Source organism: Mycteria americana, chromosome 1 (genome assembly GCF_035582795.1).
Source record: "Mycteria americana isolate JAX WOST 10 ecotype Jacksonville Zoo and Gardens chromosome 1, USCA_MyAme_1.0, whole genome shotgun sequence".
In the NCBI taxonomy this organism is placed as follows: domain Eukaryota; kingdom Metazoa; phylum Chordata; class Aves; order Ciconiiformes; family Ciconiidae; genus Mycteria; species Mycteria americana.
This window is the reverse complement of record NC_134365.1, coordinates 79,263,348-79,285,707: the sequence shown is the minus strand read 5'-3', so window position 1 is coordinate 79,285,707 and position 22,360 is coordinate 79,263,348. Positions and strand designations below refer to the sequence as shown.

At 40.3% G+C, this 22,360-nt stretch overlaps 1 protein-coding gene across 2 annotated transcripts in view; it reads left to right on the top strand.

The window, feature by feature from the left end:
- Positions 1-15,898, top strand: part of KIAA0930 (KIAA0930 ortholog) — a 79,874-nt gene extending 63,976 nt beyond the window's left edge. For both annotated transcript variants that reach the window (XM_075507461.1, XM_075507452.1), the window contains exons 6-10: positions 229-374; positions 2,262-2,451; positions 4,603-4,765; positions 7,593-7,748; positions 10,929-15,898. In XM_075507461.1, the coding sequence (XP_075363576.1) occupies positions 229-374; positions 2,262-2,451; positions 4,603-4,765; positions 7,593-7,748; positions 10,929-10,969 (696 nt within the window). In that variant the 3' untranslated portion in view covers positions 10,970-15,898. The remainder of the gene's footprint in view (positions 1-228; positions 375-2,261; positions 2,452-4,602; positions 4,766-7,592; positions 7,749-10,928) is intronic.
- The last annotated feature ends 6,462 nt before the right edge of the window (positions 15,899-22,360 follow it).

Below are 22,360 nucleotides of genomic sequence, written 5' to 3'. Positions count from 1 at the left end.
GGGCTAAAGCAAGATAGGCTGATGTGAGAGCTGCTTATCTCGACACCTGATTTGCAGCGTGCACTGCCCGAAGTCTGGTTTTTTGAAAGGCTGGGGGGGAGCATACAGCTCCCTTGCTTTCTGCCATTTACATTGAAACTGCCTAAGGAGAATCATGGGAATCTGAATATATTTGAACTTTAACAGCTGCAGTTTGACTTGAAGTGTTTAATCTTGCATCTTTGGCAGGTTTTCAGTGACATGACTGTGGGAGAAGGAGAAATGGTCTGTGTGGAGCTGGTGGCCAGTGACAAAAGCAACACCTTCCAAGGGGTGATTTTTCAGGGGTCCATCCGCTATGAAGCACTCAAGAAGGTCTATGACAACAGGGTGAGGTGCTTCTGAAAGACAACATCCTTTGCAACAATGATACTCTGACCACAGTTTTTCTTTGCTGCTGAGGCTGTTAGCTTTTTGTCCTGTTAGATCATCTGCATCGTAGTCTGTCTTTTGGCTTTGAAAGTTACCTGAAAACTAATGATTTTGGCTCAGACAGCTGAGAGTATTCAGATCAGGATATATTACTCTGGTGTTTGTCAAAAGGAGTGAAGTTGATAAGTAGTCAAGAGCATGACACAGGAATGGATCTGAATAACGGAGTCCTGGGAGCCCCTTCATTTTCTTGAAAGGACATAGATATTTCTAGTTAATTCAGAGAAGGCGTGTTTTGCAGGGAGATCTTAAATTCCGATAACTACCTTGCTATATGTAAAACATGTTTTTCTTTAGTGTGTTTTGTACTCAACGGCTATTTTCAAAAGACCACTGTAGTTTCACTGCCACAGAAAGAAGCTTTCTTTGCTTTCCTACAGAAACATGAAATGCCAGCACCTTCAGCTTCAAATTCAGTACTTCATGCTGAAGCCAAGAGAGTGCAAGAGCCAATAAACTTCTCAAACATTTTGTTATGAAAGCAGTCCTGAGACATTTTAAGAAACAAACAAAAAAAATCCCCACTGTGACTCTAAACTTCATTTACCTCTGTTCCTACCCTTGTCAGGAGAGGTCCTGAATAATTTCCCTTCTTCCTGTTTTAAATGTGAGTAGTTATACTCTTCTAGCAGTTTTTCGAGAGAACATGAAACTGAAATTGTTTCTCTGTCCCGTCATCATCTTATGGCCTCACACGATCAGCACGTGGGTTATTAAAATACATGGGAGTGCAGAATCACTAAAGACAACATAAGAAGAAAGCCCTGCAGTGGAAAGACAAGATTTGATGTGGTAAAGTCACCTCATAGCCTAGGAATGTCCTGTTTGACCACACAGCTACTTTACATTGTTTTGTTAGATGAAATAAAATTGTTAACTCTTCAAATACTCAATTATGGCCAAAGGCAAGACTTGAAATTTGACCATTCTTTTAACAGAACAGAAGCAATCGCTCTATGCTTTTGAAGGTTACTTGATTTCAGTTGTGTCTGTATTAATTTTTAGTACAATACGAATTGTGTTACATGATAAGCATCTTGGCCCTTTCAGGCGATAAACTGTTGAAAGTTGTGATAAACCACTTAAACTTATGGATAAGTTCTACGTATTTCACTTGGCAAAACCTTGACTGTTTTCGTATTGGTCTGTTCCTTTTTTCAGTTCTCAGTTCAGTTTTCAGTTCAGTTGTGTTAACTGGAAACTGAGCCCTTCTGTCTGAGAGGGTTCAAAAGCTGTCAGGGTTTTGCAGTGAGCAATGCAATGCAGGTTAGTTGTGCATGGGGGCTGGTTCTTTATGCTTTGGCCTTGACAGCGTGGACACACAAATGTCTGAATTGACTTGCCACAAAGTAGTGCCAGAATTGTGCAGTGCACTTTACTAATTTGAAGCATCTTGTGTGTGTATCCATTGCTTTTCGAACTCAAATGAGTGTCCCTGCACAGGCCGTGTTGTGCGTATGTCTGCTTGTGCTCTGGTGTGCCACATTATATGGGTCTGGATAAAAACCTTTTGTTTCATCCGAGCGTGCCATTGGGTAACTTTGCCTTTTGGATAGCTGAAGGAGTTGATTCTATTCTGAGCCTCTTTTTTGTATCTGTAAAATTGCTTCCCTTTTGGAGATCACTTCAGATTGTGGCTTAAAATGCTTCTTAAAAATCAAGATAATGATCATTACCCACTATGGGTTTGACGTATTCTTAGATAACTGCTTTCAGAGAGTGTTATTTTTTTGAAACATGGAGGTGATATTACATGGTTTTCTCTCCTGTCTTGATGCATTGTAGGTGAGTGTTGCAGCTAAGATGGCTCAAAGAATGTCTTTCGGCTTTTATAAATATAACAACATGGAGTTTGTCCGAATGAAGGGGCCACAAGGGAAAGGACATGCAGAGATGGCAGTGAGTAGAGTTTCTACTGGTGACACTTCACCGTATGGGACAGAAGAAGATTCAAATCCAGAATCCCCGGTGCATGAGAGAGTAAGTAGCAGACAGAAATGCTGACTTAACCTTAAGCATGAACAAGTTTTATTCCAAAGCCAGTAGACGGACTGAAGCTCGGATTAACTCATATCAGGGTTCTGAACTTAGGCTTGCTTGTGTATATTTTGAACATACTGAGTATATGCAGATGGATTTTTAGCACAGTTTCCCTTGAACAAATACTGAATACAGAGATGACTGGATGATTCATACTTCTGGAGGAGTGCTTTGTTGAAACAACAGCAATATTGATGCCAGGGAAAATGATGACTCTGCCTGTTTTCTATGAAAATTAATAGATTCCATTTCTGTACAAGATGGGATTTACCTAGAAACGTGGAATTCGTATATTATGTAGGTTGCTTGCTAAACCTCACAGGACATGGTACTGTTAGGAGATTTTGCCACTGATGAATGCTGCCAATGTGAAACCTGTATAATATTAAAGCAAAGATTACAGATTGAGATGCAGTACCATATTTATGCATATGCTTAATTTTAATACAAGTGCAGCAAAACACCAATAGAATCAATCCATAGATGCTGATTTGGCCCTTATTCAGTCCTGATCCTTGTTTTCCATTAGGCATTTTACCTAGTTAATGGGGATTAGGCAACATGTCTTCAAAATACCTGCACAGATGTGTCCTGACCTGGGCTGGGCAGTTCCTGATGGATTCTAGTCTGGTTTCCTGTGTAACATAGCTAATCTGTGTAGTTCAAAGGTCTGCAGGACTGCTTCTAAAGGTCTCCATGCAAGCTGTGTGATTTTTGTTTCCTGGCTTCCTAAAAGGCAAAATGAGCTGCCAGCACAGAGCTTGTTAACCGGATGTGCATGCTCTCTAAAACAGAGATACAGCCTGGAGAAATCAGGCCTAGAGGGACTTTCTGAACTTTTGGCTCCAAGACTTCCAGTGTCAACTGGAAAATGTCAAAATACATGTGATAATATATTATCATTGCTTTTTGGTAATGGTTTTAGTGGTGGTTTGTCTGTTTCTGGTTTTCCCTCCAGGTGTAATATGAAATGGCTTCAGAATTAAAAATAGAGACAAACACAAATTAGAGATCAAGTACACTAAATAGAGTGTTTCTGCAGTGCAACACCAACCTGGCTTGTCTGTCATTCTCACTCACATGTCACCTCCCTCCTTATTTGTATGGACAGATGTGAGCAATATCAGATCTCATCTCAGAAAGAGTAATGGGATTGTTAAATTACCTTTGTAAAGAAGGAAGGATAAGGTAGAAATTGCTCACCTCCATTAGCAAAGTAGTTATCCCTTTTTTTTTTTTATTTGAAATGAAACTATTAAAATATTACTAGCAAAACCAGTACATAAGCACTGCCTCTCAATTCGTTCTGAAATAGATATGGTTGACTATAATTGTGGTTTATGCAAGAGCAACTACTGCTCTGAAGGATGGGTGTCTCTATAGTTTCATCCCTAACCCGTGTTTCACCATAGACAATTATATCCTTGTATTTGTCATCGCTTAGACTAACCAAATCATCAGGGGCCTCTCAACTTGTTTTTCCCCATCCCATATTGAAATATGATATAAATATAATTGTACATTGACTTCACTTTTGTGTCAGCATCTTTGGTTGAGTAAGTTCCTTGTAACCCTGCTTCACAGAGACACCGTGACCTTTCACAGTAATCCCATGTGGCATCCTTCTAAGCAGGGAAACCACTGTCTTGTGTTTGCCAAAGAAATTAAGATGCACAATTTTAGTACGTCCAGAACAATACATTCTTAGCCTATTAAGTCTTCTGAATTTCAACATGCAAAAATAAGGTTGACATTCTTGGTGCCTAAATTATTAATCTGTATTTTGTTCCTTTATGACTATAAATCCTTGTTAAAAGTGATCAGTTGAGGAGAGAGGTTTTTCATTATTCATGTAATAGTTGACGGTGATGATATATCAAAATATTTTCATCTTGATGATCATCTTGAAGCTGAGAACTGTTCAGTTGATATTATCTGGCCACTCTGATATAACTTACAACTAGACACCAGTCATGATTCTGACTTTTACACTTGTGACTGCCTCGTGGCACATATTTGATTATTTCTTTCTAGAAGCATAGAACTTTTTAAACAAAACTTTCTCTAGCATTTCTTCTGTTTCCCTTTCAGGTCACTTCTTTCAGCACACCGCCAACCCCAGAACGCAACAATCGCCCATCCTTTTTCTCCCCATCCCTCAAGAGAAAAGTGCCCCGAAATCGAATTGCTGAGATGAAAAAATCCCACTCAGCAAATGACAGCGAGGAGTTCTTCAGAGATGATGATGGTGGAGGTGAGAGAAGTAATATCAACTAACCAGACTTTCCATAGCTCTGTGCTCTCTCCAGACAAGGGATCCCAGTGCCAGATTTTCCAAAAGGTTTGCAGTGTGGAAAACCCTAGCTCCACAGAAAGTCCAACACCAGTGCCACTCTGAAAGTGGGGTTATTCACAGGCTTAACATCTTTTTGAAGGCTGGAGACCAACAGTTCCTAAATATGTTTAAAACATATCTCCTGCTTTTATATAGACCCATTTGAGAGAAACTTGAGCAGCAAAGATCCTCCCTCTTTCATAGATACCACACTCTCACGTGGCACTCTTCCAAATATCACAATGTAATGGGGTAGAGCAGAGCATGGTGTCATGGACAAGTTTTCTGAATTCCCTGATTAGATCCAGAGCTGGTTGAAGTTGGTGAAAAGGCATTTACTTCCACTGGCTTTGGATCAGTTCTGAACTCTCTAAAAAGAAAACCTAATGAATTTGTTTATATAATGGTTTAACGCCTTGTGGAACTCTTCCTTTGAATTCTAGTTACTCAGTATGAAACAACCAACAAGATAAAAAATTGAGTCTGATTCAGAATATAGTGTATAAGTCCAATCATATCGCAGTTTTGTTAGGTGGGAAGCTCACAAATGTCAAAGTCCAAACTGCTTTTCATATGTTTGAAAACAATTCAGTAGAAAAGCCAAAACATCTAACTATCTGTTGACATGCTAATAGATAAACACAAAGGTAATTTCCAGATCACAAGTTCTGTTTGTAGTAGCAAAGGTATTACCCATCAGCGGTACTGGATGAGCTTAGCTAGTGAGGAATTACACATTAAAAAACAAGCCTAAGTGATAATGTTTAATTCAAATTCTGTGCAACTTAGACTGGTTGTAACTAATTCAGGGTTCCATCAATAGAAACTTTTCCTCATCTCTTTTTCCTTAATTTGCCTAGTCAAAACTTGCGTTATTTCAAATGAGATGTGTTTTAGCATGTTTTACTAGGCAAAGGGTAGGGCTTGGGTCAATTACTACATCGTGTGGGGAGAAGGGCAGCTTTCCCAGATGGAGTCCTGCTTTTGATCTCTTTCTCCTGGAGGGTGCACAGGATAGAATGGAGTTCAAAGCATTTATCCAGCAGCCTTCATAGGTGGTGGTGGTGTCTGTTCAGTATTGTTTTGCAGGGTCTGATCCTAGCATACATAATTGTAATGATGAACATTCTTCTTATTTTCATTTTCTTTTCCTTCTAGTATATTTATGGAATGAACAAATTCCAGGTTTTCTGACATTTTATAGCACGCATATAAAATACCGAGAAGTGTGGTTTCACTTAGTTATAACTATTTTGACCTTATTGTTCCTGGTCCTAAAAATAAATAGAGGTATATTTTAACAGCTTATGCTAGGAAGTTTAATTTATTCAAAGGTGAGATTTCTACAAGGAGAAGTAACTAAAATGAGATTTCTTTACAAATTTCAGAAACCTGAGTGTCCTATCAGTGTTTGCTCAGGAGCTGCAGTGGTGAAATTGTCATTTCAGAGTGGGAAAGCTGACTTCATTTCACCTAGCAGAGATATTCTGGGGCATCTTGGCCTTATGGGTGGAGGATAACTTGCTTGTCTAAAGATCAGCAGTGTCCTTGGTTTGGCCAGTGCTGCTGCAGACCTGCCCGCAATGCAGACAGACCTGTTCTGGACAGTAACAGCCCATGAGGGCCCACTTCACTTGCTTTTGCTGTGTGCAAGCATGACACAGCAGAATTGTATTTATTCCAGCTACTGGAGTCAGGTCCTTCTGACCCAATCACCACAGTGCTCTTGGCATAGTGGTAATGCGTGGGAAGAGGGAATAGACTGCTTGGCTATACACATTTACAGGGAAGGAGGGAAAACAAGATACACATTCTTTTTCTCTTTTTTTTTTTTTTTTTTTTTTCCCCTCCCACGTTGTTATGCATCTTGCTAGAGTAGCTACCACTACGTATTTTTCCTTTGCTAGGGCCTCTTTGTTTGCTAGGGCCTCTTTTCCTTTGCTCAGGACCCGCTTTTAAACAGATGAATCCCAAAGCTTGGATCACTGTGGATCAGAATTGTGTTCAGTTCAACATCTGCTTTTAGGGCTGTGGGACAGGGCTGATTTTTTACAGGGGAATGGAGGGAAAGTTTAGAAACACTCAAAATATATGGCATGTGCATTCCTGGCTGTGGGAGAGACCTGCATCTATAAAAACTGCCTCTAGCCTACAGGGAACTCAGCATCTTTTTGTTTTAAAAGTTACTTGTGGACCTCTAAACTAATTATGGGAAGAATAGCATTGCTGATGCCAGGTTTGGCTTGGGGGATGCATGGAAATCTGCAGTAAACTGGCTTATTAACGCTGACACTCCCCCTGTCTTGTAGATGTCAATTTTCTTCATAAGATACAATTTTCCTTGTCTTACACTAGTGAATTGCTGTATGAATAACTGCTTAATTGTAGGGGTATTCTATTATTTTGTATATGAGGGAAGGCTGGGTTAGGATTCTGCTTGTGCAGTGTGGCAGCAAAGGCTTCATTCCCTCTCCTGGCTGGTCTGTTAGTGGATAATGGTTTACTGCTGCTGCCAGCTGCTGATATAATTCATTAGCTTCAATGTAAATGGTGAATTCTGTGCTGGGCAAGATCTGAGTAATTTTAAAAAAATAAAAATAGTAATAATAGTGACCTGCATGTGATTTCTGTCTAGACAATGAATAGTAGGCTTTTCTTTTTTTGACTTTCAGAAGCTTTCATTGGGTCTTCCAATAAAACCCAGAAAGTACCATCACTTTAAGCTTGTTGTCTTCTACCTTTACAGATCTGCACAATGCGACAAATCTGAGGTCACGGTCCTTATCTGGAACAGGACGGTCTCTGGTGGGCTCGTGGCTGAAGCTGAACAGAACAGATGAAAACTTTCTACTCTATGCACACTTAACTTACATCACTTTGCCATTGCATCGAATTTTAACAGGTGAATTTTAACGTGTATTATGCATAAACAGTGTCCTTTGATTCCAAGATAGCTTTCTGTGTTGTGGGATTTTGCTGTTAAGATAGAGGAACAAGTATTTCTCTGTAAGGGAAATACTGTAGCAGCAAATCAGTGTGAACAGAGAACAGGTTGACACAATTCCACTTGGTTTTGGGCTGGTTTTGCTTGGTGACAATTCAAACAAGTTGGTAGATTGTTCTAACAAACTTCTAGAGGAACACTTGTTGCTTTAATACTGGAATTCAAACTTCATCCATCTCATGAGTGCAAGGCAACTCATTGTGAGCCCATCCACTGACAGCAATAGTTGTAGCAGAGACCTGTGACTGAGAGGGTTACAGAAAGGCAGCTCTGGAATTTGGAGTGACCTCTTTTGCCGATTTCAACTCTTAGATTTCGTTTCCATATAAGTTGCTTGGACTGATCAGAGTGTCCACACTGATGCCCATAAATCTGTCAGGTGTCCAGTGTCTTTAACTAGACCATAATGATGTTTGTGTGTTCTACCATGAATAATCAGTCCCCCACATTGTTGGTCTAGCTATGCCAATTACTACGTTGATGACGACCAACTCTGCATTTGTTCAGCCGGGCTAGGATAGCACAATAAGTTGGGGTTTACAATCTGCAGGAAGTACTGAAATTTTGATTTTCATCCAGATAACTCTTGTCTGCCTACATATACAGGTGGACTAGAGAAAACAACTTGTCTGTTAGAACTCTATCCGTCAGCAAGCCTGCTAGCCTTCCAGGGATACAGCTATGAGGGTGCACATGGGACTCTTGAGAAACATTGGAAAACTGAGAAAGCAGCAGTGGTTAAGGACACTGTCTAAATGCAGTAGCAGTTTCTTTCATACAGACATTACTAGTGTTACTATCCATTCTCTTCATTCTTCCAAAGTGAAGTCCTGAAATGCCTTCTCATTGACCATTGTGGGCAGAAAGAAAGTTTGATCCAGCTGCACAGCTGTATCTTAGGCAAAACTATTGCTCAATTCCACAGTCTAGACCAGAAGAAAGTTATGATCCCAGAGCAATGTAGAGTCCTGTCTTTAACCTTGGAAGATCCTTATAACTGTTACTTCCTCTAAGAACTTAATCTTCTTCCTTCTTTTCCCATCCAGCAGTTGGGATGACTTCTGAATGGGTTTGTCTGGATTGTGGGCTTTTGATCAGTGCCTGCTTTTTCTTGTCTGGGTCTAAAAAGAGAACACACTTGAAAACAAAACCAATCTATTACACAGCGGTTATTTCCAGACTTTTCCTGAAAGGTAGCTAAGAGGAAAGGAGTTGGGAAATCTGTTGTTAAACAGGTTAATCTGCTGCTAAAAGAGATGAGAAGATAGTATGGGTATGAATGTCATCAGTTGTACGATGCTAGTGTAATAGTTATAGCTGCAGTCTTTCTTGCAGGCTGAGATCTCAGACCCTGTTGCAAAAGTACACGGGCTCTTACTCTACAGAGAAGAATATTGTGGCTGATAAGGTAGAGGTGGAAATTATGGGCAAAGAGGTGTTTCTACATTTGGCCTTTCACTGTACATAGGGATTGATTTCAACTTAGAAGAAATTATGGATTCCAGTAAAAATTGATCCTCTGTAATTAAGGGTGGATTTTGAACAATGTTTCAGCAAAATACGTAATTATTCCTTATGATAATTGTGTTGATAATCTTATAGCTAGTTAGCTGGAGTTATCAAGCTTACTCACTCTCACCACGGGCATTTTGGAGTTCACAGAAGATGTATTGTTCGTGCTGGCATTTAATACTCACTCAAGTGGGTGGCATAAATGCCTCCATGGTCAAATATTTGCTTTGAGCTTGAACATCCTTTCTGAGACTTAATTTGTTTAACATACAGTTGCAGGAGTCGGTGTATATATTGAGATGCACAGAAATATGTGACATAAAATGTCTGGGCTGTAAGGCAGAATTTTAATCTGCAGTTTTTCACTACCTGTGTTTGCTTTAGCTCGGCACATCAGGTGGAGCCCATTTCCAGTGCCTTTTTGTAATTAATTAATTTGTGCCAGTGGCAGCTTTCCAGCAAGCCGGAGCATTACATGTGGGGCAGGGTGAAGTGGGAAAGATGCTCATCTCCCTTGGGTAGTTTAGAAAGCCTGTACTAAGAAATTAAAATCCTAGTGATAGTCAAAAAAGTACATTTTATAATGTCTGGAGTTTATACATACTGATAAGACTTCCTTTGCTCTGAGCCTTCTCTGCATGCTAGATAATCCCAGTTCTCTCAGCCTCTCCTCATATGTCAGATGCTCCAATCCCTTAATCATCTTTGTGGCCCTTCACTGGACTCACTCCACTGTGTTTCATTCTTTACAAGTGTGGCTAGAGCCCTCTGGAGCTGTGGATCAATTTTTACTCACGTCATCCTCTTTGTGCAGCTGTGTGTGATCAGCCTCTTAATTAAGCGTGTGCTCCCTTTTTCCATGTTCTTTATTCTCTGTGTAGCCTTGAAAAGGACATAGCAGCCCAGTTTCCAGATATTTCTGGAAATACTGCTGTGCCAGCATGCTGGGTTTACTGTCCACATTTGGAAAGATGCCCATGATTATGACAGATATTTTACAGGTTCATATTCTGTCACATTTGGACAATACAGAGCTGAGGAGCCAACAAAAGGAGTGGTTTTTGTGGCAGCTTTTTGAGTGCGGAAATGTAGGCTTCGGGCTATAGAATGGAGGAAACAGTTGATTTGTGCCGACATCTTCAGAGCCAAAAGTCTCTTTAAGGGTCTTGGGGATGGTGCCTTTCTCCCTTCAAGAAAGGGAAAACCCTTGGCATCTCCTGTAACGGCACTTCCACTTGTTTCTCTGCAATATTATGCCACTCTGTCTGACACATGTTGCTTCATCCCACTATAAATGATACTTAGTAGATCAGCCGTCATCTCTACGTGATGGGATATATTTGCGGCTTACCATCTCTTAACTAGGATGCAGCTGGGGAGGAATTGGACTTGGGTAATAGGCGAAGTCGCACGCTCGTTGTGTTTTAAATTCCTTTAGCGGCATAACGGGGGGACTGTGCTGCAGTCCACAGTTGCATCTCCGGTTCTTCGTGCTTTCTGGTACTGTGGCTACTTTCAGGAGCCTCCAAAGTTTGCTGTATCTCTTTGTTTCTCTCCCTTGCCCAGATATCCTGGAAGTGCGGCAGAAACCAATTCTGATGACATAGCAGAGAGCGGGCACTGCCTTGGAGCCTTGTTGCCAAGTGCCTAACCACAGCGGTTTTCTGTGCTAACACTACCATCTAGTGTCAGGAACATAAACCTCCGCAGGAAAAAGGGAAGTCCAAGAATACCAGCCGATCAAAAGTGCCTCTTTCTTCCTTCCTCTGCTGTCATACACCGTATGCACACTTGCAGTACATCGCTTGAGTGTTTCTGACTGGAAGAGGACTTTCAGCGAGATAAAACGAGAAGGGGCTGTGTTTAAAACAAGTCAACGTTTTATGGACAGTTTGTTACTGTGCTTACTTTATAACTGAGAAACCAACAATATGTACAAAATGTGTTAAACTTTATATTCTTGGAGAGAAACAACCTGAGAATTTCATAATGATGTACTAATGAACGTCGTTCCATAGACTCTCGCCCATACATTCTCCTTGTTGGTTTGGCTTAATGTGTGTGTGAGCGTGTGTGCGTGCGTGTGGGGATTGAAGGGTTGAGAGAATAATTTCCTACTGAGAGAGGAAAAGGAAGAAGATGCTACAAAGATACATCACCATTTTGGTATGTGCAGTGGGTCAGGTCAGAGCTTAAAAGAGGCTGAAAATGTTCCCATTTGTTCATGTGTCAGTGTTAGGACAGGTAAACTCTGCTGACAGATTTCCCTATCTACCAAAGAACAGCAACATTTTCATCCTCAAGAACTGGCTAAGAAAACGAGCCAGTGAAAAGAAGGCTAAAATGTGCTGCTATAGTAAAGCCGACGTTCATGTCTAGTACTAATGCTGCTTATCTCTCTCTGTTAGCCGAGTCGATACAAGTTTGAGTCAAGTGGAAAAACAGGAGGCCGTAATCGGACTCCAAAACCTAAAAACCTTACCGATAACCAACATCCTCCTGCGTGCACTGGACTTCAGAGTATGTAGAGTCGTCCTTGTGGTAGCGTTTGTAGCCAAGGAGGTCATGAGAGCTGATTAATGGTCGGGCAGCTTGCCCAGATTCTTCATCTCTTGGTGGTGTTTCGCTGTACTGTTACATGCTGGAGCACGGAGAGTTTTCTTGAAAGACAGAAGATTGAAATGTAATTCTGCTCTGAAAAGTGACTAAAAATTGCATAGTGGGAGGTCTGAAAATTGTGTGTCAGGAGCTCTCAGGAAAAAAGCCTTATGTTTACAGGTAAAACACAGCTCTCTCTAAATAGCAAAACTCTGCTGTCCTTGACATTTGAAAGCTAAATGATTGAATACTGAGACTACTGCAGTCTGATTCACTGTTTTGATATGGGAGCCAGTCAATACTTCAGTTTATTTACGACTGCATAACTGGCACAGCAATGGGTGGGGTATCATGTCGCCTAGAGCACGTGAGACTCCAGTACACGCACAGAGGGAGAGCGAAGATGCCATTTTTGTCACTTTTCAGACTCTGAGCACCCAAACAACGCTGTTGCCACAGTTACCAAGTGGCATGTGCTCTGAGCCTGGACCTTTGTCTCCCTCATACCCAGCCTTTCCCGAAGTGCTTTGTTGTTGTTCTCTCGATAGCATCTGATGACTTAACCGCTCAAATAGGACTTTCTGCTTTTTTCCTCAGGACAGGTTCCATGGGAATAGCTCCACTTCAGCATAAAGGTAGACTAACTTTATCATTCAGCCCAACATGGTGAATCCAGCATGGTAAGGAGATCTTTTTTTATTTGAGGCTAGGCCTGGAAGCAGTCACCTTAGCACAGAGTGATGGCATTTCTAACACCGGCAGCATGAGCGCATGACAGGGATGGCTGACGAGTTTTTAGTTCGCTTCAAGTGTGTTGCAACAGCGTTAGAAAAACGCTCACTTTGTCATTACCAGCACAAGCCACTTTTGATGTTGCAGCCTTTGAACTTCGCTCTGTGGGAGCGTGCGGTTGTGCGTGTGTGTATGTGAGGGTGTTCACACGGTCTAACCTGAGGCATGTAACTTGTGTGCCTAGGCTTTCTTCCTGAGCCAGGGGGAGAGATGAAGTCCTAAATCAGCAGATGAAGTGTCCTCTCAAGGAACTTGCTAGGTAGCCTAGGTGCTTACCTGAGATCCCTAGGTAGTGTGCCTAATGTCAGTCGGTACAAATATTCTCCCTGTGCCCATGCTGAGAATTAAACCACTCTTCAGCTCGAAGATCAGTCCTACTCTGAAGCCTCTCAAGATGCTCCTTATTCTGCACTTTCATACTGCTGGGCTGGGAAAATCAGTGCTCAGTTTTCCTTTAAATATTCATTGGGGAGGGAAGGGCGAGAGGGTTGGTATTTGTACTACTAGTGGCAATTGATACCTTTCAGTCAAGCAGCCAGAGGAGTAACACATGTGAAAAGGAAATGTATCCAGATTGGAACCCGAGTGGTAGGTGCCTGAATACTGTTCAGTTGACAGTAATTTGTAACGCTTTCTTGGTATCATGTATTACATTTAGGTAGCTTAATTCCATGTGATCTGAAAGACTGAGCAAATCTTGCTGCGTAAGATTTCAGAGCAAATGAATAATGATTCTAAACTAGTACATTAGTATAAAGGCAACATTACAGAAAATACAGTTCAGATCCCACATCTATTATGCAGGAGGTATCGTCTGCTTTGTTACATGCAAGTGGGTGGATTTTGATGTCTAGTTTTTGAAGGGCTGCAATGTAAATGTCCTAAAAAAGAGTCAATTTATTTCTTGTATCTCGCTAGTGGATATGCTATAGGTACATTGAAGACTCACCTTTTTTAGTAGAAAAGGGCTACAGGTATGCCCAGATGGACATCCATAGAAAAAGGAGGTCAAAAAGTCTACTGAATGTCAATAGTGCTTTTCGGAAACAAGTAGATGTGCCAGATTCTCAGTTATTCCTTCTCTAAACAGCTGACTTACACTTATTATGTATAGCCCCTGGTTCCCACTTTCTGTTATCAAGTGGGGGAAACCAATTCTGCATTTTGTTCTGCTTTTAAACAAACCCTGAAAATTATAATTTATTGTCCTCGTATAGGACAGATTGACAGGGAAGGTGATCAAAGTTTTGCTTGGGTCAAGATGGCACAGCTGGCCCCCTAGCATGCTATTGCACTATACCAAAAATGAAAAGGGCATGTTAATAGGAACATCTCACCCTTTTAATTTGGAGGGGTTTTTAATTCTGTAGCTCCTAAGCAGTAAACCATTTTGAGCCTCTGTTGGCCATTTAAATAATTGCTGAGGAATTAACTGGAGTGTTCTGCATGCCATAATGGCTGTATGGCTGTTGATGTCTTAGCTGTTGGAGCACAGTGGTCTTTGTTAGTTATCTTGATGCTTGAGAAAGCAGGACCGTTAACAAATTTGGGAAGCTTTGCAGAACAGCTTTATTTATTTACAGAATCCCCCCATACCTCATTACTCAGTTAACTTCTTCCATCCTTCTGCCCATTCACTCCCTCTGGGGATTGAGGCTTACCGCTTGAATTGTCCATAGATGATGTATATTGATAGATGTCAAATGCAAGGATGTAAATCTTTTCACCCTTAACAGGTTTTTCACTGCTATCAATTTAACAAGTAAAAAGCCTTTGTTTTTTAAGAAAGGTCTTAAATCAATTATTTTGTATTAGCAGATTATTGCTCTGCCTTAGAGACCACCGCGTATGTGAAATCACATTCTCTTATTGCCAGCCAGCACAGGGTGGGTTCCAAGTCTCCTTGTAAAAGAAGAAGCCATTTTTAGAAATGCCACAAATCTTTCAGCTGTCTTGGCTAATCCAGTTTGTGTGGGTTCATGTTCCTTCTCTTTTTATTCTCCTGGTCTTCATTGTTAACAAGGCTTGAGCATGTTGGGCTCTGGATCACTGTTGCTCAGTTTTCCATTTCTGAGCATGGTGTGCTTTCCTGAAAAGAGAATTGTTTGCACGGGTGACTTTTCACAGTAAAATGGTTTTCCCATTCTTAAACCAAGTTTTAATTTAAACAGTGAAGTCCTTGGCTCTGCAGATAGATTTCTTCTGGCAGACCCTCATGTACAGAATCCCATCTGGTCACTGAGGTTTTGTATGGATGTGAAGTCCATGTAAATAGTCTACACTTTTAGGCTATTGACCTGCTTCTTGCCAATCATTAATTTTTCCCTTTCCAAATGATTGTTTGTCCTGTATTTTGTAGTCTAAAGCTTCCCTTATTAAAGATAGATATAAGAGAAAATCTTCAGAAGTGCCTAAGCCCTGTTGTTATCCAGTGGGGTTTAAGAACAAATTTTTACTTAGGAAATGAATAAAGTAGTCTTAAATTCTATCTGTGTCGTGCGTAGCAGCATCAAGAAATGACAAGTTTATAGTTCTCAGAAGAACTGGCCGTCTCCTACGGACTCGCCCTTCATGTTTGAAAGACTCTCATGGTCTCCTAAGTTTGTGGCTGAAAGCTCTGGAAAATGGATTTCTTGTGACCACAGCAGTCAGATATCTGCGAATGCCTTATCTTGTTTTGTGAGGTATGACTGAAAGTGTGTGGCACTGGTGGGTAGAAATTCTGTGTCAAAAATAGGTGCAGTAGAATCCAGTTAAAGGCATTGTGAAATAAGTAGCTTTTACACCAAACCTTAAACAAAAGAGTATTTACACCAGAATGTAGCTGTTTGGATGCTTGGTCAAGATAATACAAGGCTGCAAGCAGGTTACAATGTTGAATGTTCTCTGTGTAAATATATAAATATTCTCAGCCTAATTTTATCAGACTAACACATGTTGCATGGTTTGGGGTTTTTTTTGCCTCATTGATCATCAGTGTTGATTAAAAGATGATGGGTTGAAAATCATGCTGGCGCTGTACCGAGCCCTTTGAACAAAGAGCAAGGAGAACCTTTGTGCACCAAAAATGGAGTTGACTTTTCGTATGGCAGCAGTGCAGAAAGTGTTGGACCCTGCAGCCAATAAACAGACCTCTTAAACGACCATTGATTTTGTTAATAGTGTTTTCTCTCTACTGTGCCTAGTGGTGTTTGAGTTTGAAGGTATTCCTTAGTGGTGGCAAGCATAAACGGCAGAGTAACGCTCCATGGCACTCATGGTAAGCATTGCCAAATAGATGCTCCCAAATAGACACTCATGAGGCAAAGTAGCCTCTTTACTCTTCGTTCTTATTCCACTTTGAGCAAAGCCCAACTTCTGAGTCTGCTTGCTGAATCTTTCAATGATCAGCCTGTGACAACTTGACATTGTATAAGGGGGAAGTGATCAGCCTCTGACAACTTGACGTTGTATAAGGGGGGAAGAAGGTAAAAGTCAATGTACTCCTGAATTTGTTTAAAAAGGCTTTTTGTTTTTTCCTTTAGATGCTAGTATTAAAAAAAAAAACAATCCAAACAACAACACCCAAGCCCCAAAACAGCCTTTCTAAACTGATCTGTGTTTTGTTTTAAACTTAATTATGTAGTCATTAACATTTAGGTTTGTACAGTGTATAATACTGAGAGACTGATGGCTGTAATGATTTCTTCCTGATAAATTCAGGAAAAGCTTCAATAGGGGTTTGTGCAATGTTGTGAAAATGAGATTGCCCTTTAGCTCTTAAGTGCTTGTACTGCCTTAAATTGTGCGTACCAACATTGAATTGGTTTTGGTTTAAAGACCTGCAAGGCACTGCATCCTCCCTCTCCACCTGATTTTTGTGACTAACATTTCACAGTAGGCTTCTTCGGGGGATTTTTCTATCTAAATTAGTTAAAATGAAACACTCATCAAACAAATGTTACCAACTATAGATAGGAGGTGACTTGCTGATGATTCCGTTTCAAAGAATCCCAGACCAGGACTGTTTTATGAACCACGTGTGGCGTAACATGGTTGCTGCACAGCCATGCATGGTAGCTTGGAGATGTGTGGTATGTTAGGCAAAATTAAAAAACAGAGCTTAGGAAGGAGAACAGGGTGTTTTAGTTCTTTATATGGGTATTTGAGCAGATTGTTGGCGGTGTTGTTCTGTGCGTGCACATGCAATGGGACAGGAATCTTGACTGGTTGGGAAATACTAAAATATGGCTTAGAAACAAACAGTGAGATTTTCCTTGAATGCTTTAAATTGAAAGCTTTTGAAAGCAGCCATAGTGGAGAAAGCATTATTTAAAAGAGTACAAAAGGCAAAGAGCAGCAGAAGCTTACAAATCATGGTCATAAACCTCACCTGTTTAGTTAGTCCTTCAACATGAGTTAATGACAGGGAAAGGTGTGCTTGTTTTGGTTTTGTTTTTTAATCCAAATACTGGTGGGACAGAAGACTGCCACATAAATCTTTGAAAAGCTTTCACAACTTTAATGAATTAATTTCAAGAATATGCTAAAAGAAAAATACTGTTTTAACAGTGTGGCAGTATATCTTGTTCAACAGAGTCCCTGCTTTGGGAAGCCAAGTTAACTCATGTCCTTTTGTCCTGGAGTGTTTTGTGTCTTGCCTGCCCTTATCTGGAGAGATGCTCCCAAGAAATACCGTAATATTGCTTTGCATGCAAATTTATCATCAAGGTCTGATTTTACAAAGTAAAATCACACTTTGGAGATGGAAAAAAAATACGCATCTTTGCTAGCAAATAGTTACTTGTGTACTCCTGTCAGAAATGTTGTTCCTGAAATTTGTAATTAAAAGTTTGCAGGAAGCAAAGGAGTAAACTGCAGGAAGACCGTGGGTCCAATTATCCATTAACACTGTAGATGAGAATCTGGGAGTGGCAGATGCTACTCAGTAAAGAAAACATATTAAAATACATCAAGGAAAATATGAGTTAATTCAAGTTCTGTCCCCAGCTTGGTTCCTTACAGGGGTAAGGATGGGATGTAGTGATCTCATCATGGGAAATAAGTAATTTATGATTGGTTAAGCCAGAAACCTCTTCCCCAAGTCAAGCTAGTTGGCTTTTCCTAGTAGGGTTAATGTTGATTGAGATGGCGGTGTGAAAACCAAGGTAGATGATCCGTTTTCTTGTTCAGGCTAGACAGAATTGTTTGTGTGCACAAATTGGATTTACTTCTGTGCGAGGAGCGTGGACTTCTTCCCTCTACTGCACTTCCACTGCAGAAGATGAAATTGGCCAGCCACGTAGGTGTCATTGAACCTGCATGCAATGTATACTCTATGGCACCTACACAGAAAGAATGATCTTTTGGCAAAATATCCTTGTCGGAGCACAGGATGGATGAGGGGTGGGAGAGGGTGAGGAGGCATCCTATTACACAAAGCAGACTGGGGCAGCTGCTGCCTGTGCAGATGTGAGCGCACTGCTGAACATGCTGAACTTCAGGCAATAACATCAATTTGTGAATAATGTGTGCAAGTAGTTAACTCGCATGGTTCTGAATTCACGTCAAAGAAATTGGTTAAATGAAGATGGGAATAAACAGTTTTAAAATCCTATTGAAATGAATGGAGTTGGCTGATAATTTTCAAAAATACCAAGTCACCCTGCAGAGATCAGTGGAGACCACCTACATTTAAAAAAAGCTTTGTCTCAAAGTGTTAGTTCCAGGTGCTTTAACATTTTCCCTGTTACCTGTTTATGCCAACTTTCAGTTGATTCTGGTGATTCATAACCTAGTATTTCACAATATGTGATTACTCAACCCATGCTCTTCTGCCTCCCATCTCCCCTGACATAAAAGGCTGTTTATGTTTATGGTTCCGCTTTTCCTGCTGGAGCAATATTGCTGGGGAAATCCAGCAAAAGCTGTTTACTAGTCCACAGACTCTTCAAAGTCTCATACTCAACCTTTAATTCAGATGCAATCACTGTGTTCATCAAAACCCTATGTCACTTAGAGAATGTCTTAAGCCTGCACCAAGTCTAAGAGGCGTTCCTTTGCTCCTGAAGGACAAGAAGGTTGGCAGAACCCACTCGTCCATCCCTGCTCATCACTCCCAGTGTCAGACTAAGTTTTGTTTTGAAAATGAGAGTGATAGATGTAGCATCAAGGAGCAAGAAGAGTTATTATTCAAGTTTCCCTCTCAGCAAGAATTCCGAATTGCATGTTTCCTGGTAAGCACCTCGATGGTTAACCTGCCCAGCACATAAGATGATGATCAGCATAGGTGATTGTTCACAGTAGTCATTTCGGACTTTGCTGTAAAGGTAAGGAAACACTTATTTCATAAACTGCCAAAGTAATTAAATTTGGTATATGATCTGCCGTTTTCTCTTCAGTGTTAGGAATTTGCTTTTTACAGTGGAGAAACCATCTGCAAGTTTTCCCTGGAATTGCAGTCAACAGAATTAGCATTTGCAGGTAGGAAGAATGTCCCGAGTGCCCACCAGTTCAGGTAGGGCTCCAAAACTAGCATTGACCATAATTTAGACAAAAAATTTTGTACTGTATTATGTCATCTGTGATATAAGGTAGTAAACTAAAGTTGGAGACTTTTTACTCAGTGGTACTCTCTGAGCAGGCAAATTCTATTTCTATCTTTGAAGCCTCTGCAGGCTTCCAGAGATGATCCATTTCTACGCTACCTCTCAGTAAAGGTTATGATGTTCCTAATAGGTAATACCCATAAAACTGATGATTATGAATATTTATTTTTATTATAATACTTATTCAGGATGCTCAGATGCAAATAAGAATTTCTAAATGAGTATGATGCCTTAAAAAGAAAAACTGAGCAGTATACTACCCTAAGAGAAATGTGGGTAAGTATATTGATGACTACTTCAAACAATGTACATTCTTCTTCTACCTCTTCACTCATCTTGTGTAGCCTTTGGTTCTTGTCTGCTGTTCCTCCTGTATTTCATGCAGGTCAGTCAGTTATGGGTGCTCACACAGTCACATACTGTAACTTGTGCGGTAGTGCAGAGGTTTGTAATCCAGTCATCTAGTGAATATCCAAAGAAGTTTGTTGCTCTTCTCTGCCTAAACTTTAGTTGTCTGTCTGTCTTGCGACCTTTGTGTGAAGCAAGTATTTTACCAGAGCAAGCTGTTTACCAAACTTTGAGTCTGAACTCATTCACAGCTTCAAATGTCGTGTCATATGTAAGGCTACGTTACTCAAAATTACTTGGCTGGCTGTTGCTCTTCATCTGGCTTTCAGTTTTGTCTTTAGCAGGAGATTGATTACAGCAGGTAACCTGTCTGTCGATGCATCGTTTGGATCATGGTTAAAGTTTATTTGTCATCTTCACTGTTTTTCTAGCCGATGACATGTACATAGCCTTTAGCTTATACTTGATGTGCTTTTCAGATGAATCAGTTCTGACTTCTGTATGACTTGGTTGCTGTAACTAGTCTGCTGTGAGGGGCATTTTCCTGCTGGATTAGGAAAGAGACCGATTTTGATTAATGCACACTGTTCTTGGAGTGTTGCATTTTCTTAGTCTGGACGTTCAGAACTTGCTGCCTTCTGCACTGTTACTTTTGCCCCTTCCTGTTGTGCAAGTGGTAAAATCTTTGGGGATTAACAAAGCATTAAGCATTAGATGTTCTAGATTGCCCCAGCCTGCAATGAATAATAAGCTCCTTTTTGCTCTTGAGAACTGTTACTTTGCTTTCTTTTATTTATGGCTGCCAAAAGCTAGGGAGACTGCATAAATAGTCCTGGCTGTCTTTTTAAGTAGAAGAAAGAGATATCCAAAATGTGGAATAATGCCAACACCCTAAGTGCATGAAGTTGTGTTGTGTTTTGTTTTGTTTTTTAAAAAAAGTAGTACTAGGCAATTTAGATAGAAATGTGGTTCTCTAATGATAGCAACTGCATCCTTAAAAATGGAACATATGCTCTTGGTTTTCTCAAGCATTGTAATTGGGGGGGTGATGATGGGGGGATATTGCGATAATCTTTGCTAACCATTAGTTGTATCCTCATGCAAGAAGTAGCTCCCATTTGTGGGCATAAAGTGGATAACTCCAGAACTATAAACAGAATTAAGGTAGGGCTAAAGAGCGTGATAGTGGCTAATAGCAGAAAGTACAGCTGGATGACAGGTGTTCTCATGGTCTCAGCACTTTATGATGCATTGGAAAGATGGTCTACACTTGTCATGACAAGTCTGTCTTGATTTTAGTCTCTTTTTTTTTTTTTTCCTCCTATTTGCCAAACTGTCACAAGCCAGTGAAGAATCACTTTGGGGCCTGGCTTTAGGATAGTACTTTTAGGCTAGATTTAAAATAAGTTCTACATATGTCATCAGGCAAACAGAGATTACTTTTGCTCTTAAATCTTTCAGTATTCAAGTGAAGAGATTTTTAGAGGTCGATCTCTACAGTCATTCTCTTAGCATGTAAGAACTAGTTTTTCTCTTGCTAGTAAAAGGCAGCCCTAGCTGCTCTCTCTGAGCTGATTCAGCTCACTGACCTTGCAAGAAGAAAGCATTTTTGCTGAACTGGCTCTTAGCAATGTGACAGGTTTCAAAGCCAGCCCGAGGAAGGGGCGGAGTAGGACATTGGTTCTTTTAGCAGTACCAGGGCCGTGCACAGGATTTTCCTAGGCAGGAGTTCACCTGCCAGCAACTAATTGTAAAATTCATTTCATTAATACAGTGTTACATACTCGAAGTGAAAGTGATACACACGCGACACTTATCTCCCGTTCGTTTATTCACATTTTCCATGGATTTTTGTACACTTCCTTAATGTGTTAGAACTAATGAAAACATTGTTACATGACAAGTTATGTGAAACTTAAGTATCCACTGAAAAATTCAGAGCAGTTTGAAATCTATTAACAATTAACAAATCGTCACATTCAGCATTTTCATTGGATTTATACTAGCTCATGCCACTTTAAATTGTTTAATGTCAGTTAATTTCTGCACACAGGCACCAGCTACAAAATTTTAGCAAATGCAAATAAGTTAAGGCATCAGAAAGAAAGTCTGTAAGGGCATTTTAAATGTTAGTGCTGCAAAGGGAGCTGAAGTTCTTAATAGTAAAGCATACCTCCTAATTGGTTTACATTCTAAAACATGTTCATTTGAACTGTAAATTCAATTTAAACTTTCACATCCATCAACCAAAAGGGATTATAGGAACATGCTGTTGTGCTGCCAAATAGATAATTTTAAGTAAATTACAAAAAAACTCCTGCATATAGCAATTTAATATTTTAAAATAAAATTCAAACCAACTGTAATAGTCTCCCTTACAGATGATTCTGATAATTAAAAGAAGCAGAGATCTTGATTTTCTATTTTGGGGAGGTGAAAGGGAAAGGAAAGACTTCTAAGCAGCTGAAACTTCAAAATTACAGCAGAAGGAAGAATGCATGATCCATAAGACGCTCCAACACCGATGTACAGCTTAAACAGTGAAGGAATGAAATTAGGGAGGAAACTTGCATCTTTAACATCAGGTATCTGATATCCGGCTGTTAAATGTGTTAAGTATACAGGAATGCCTCATTGAGTTGGACTTCTGATCAAAATTCCTTCCTTGTACAG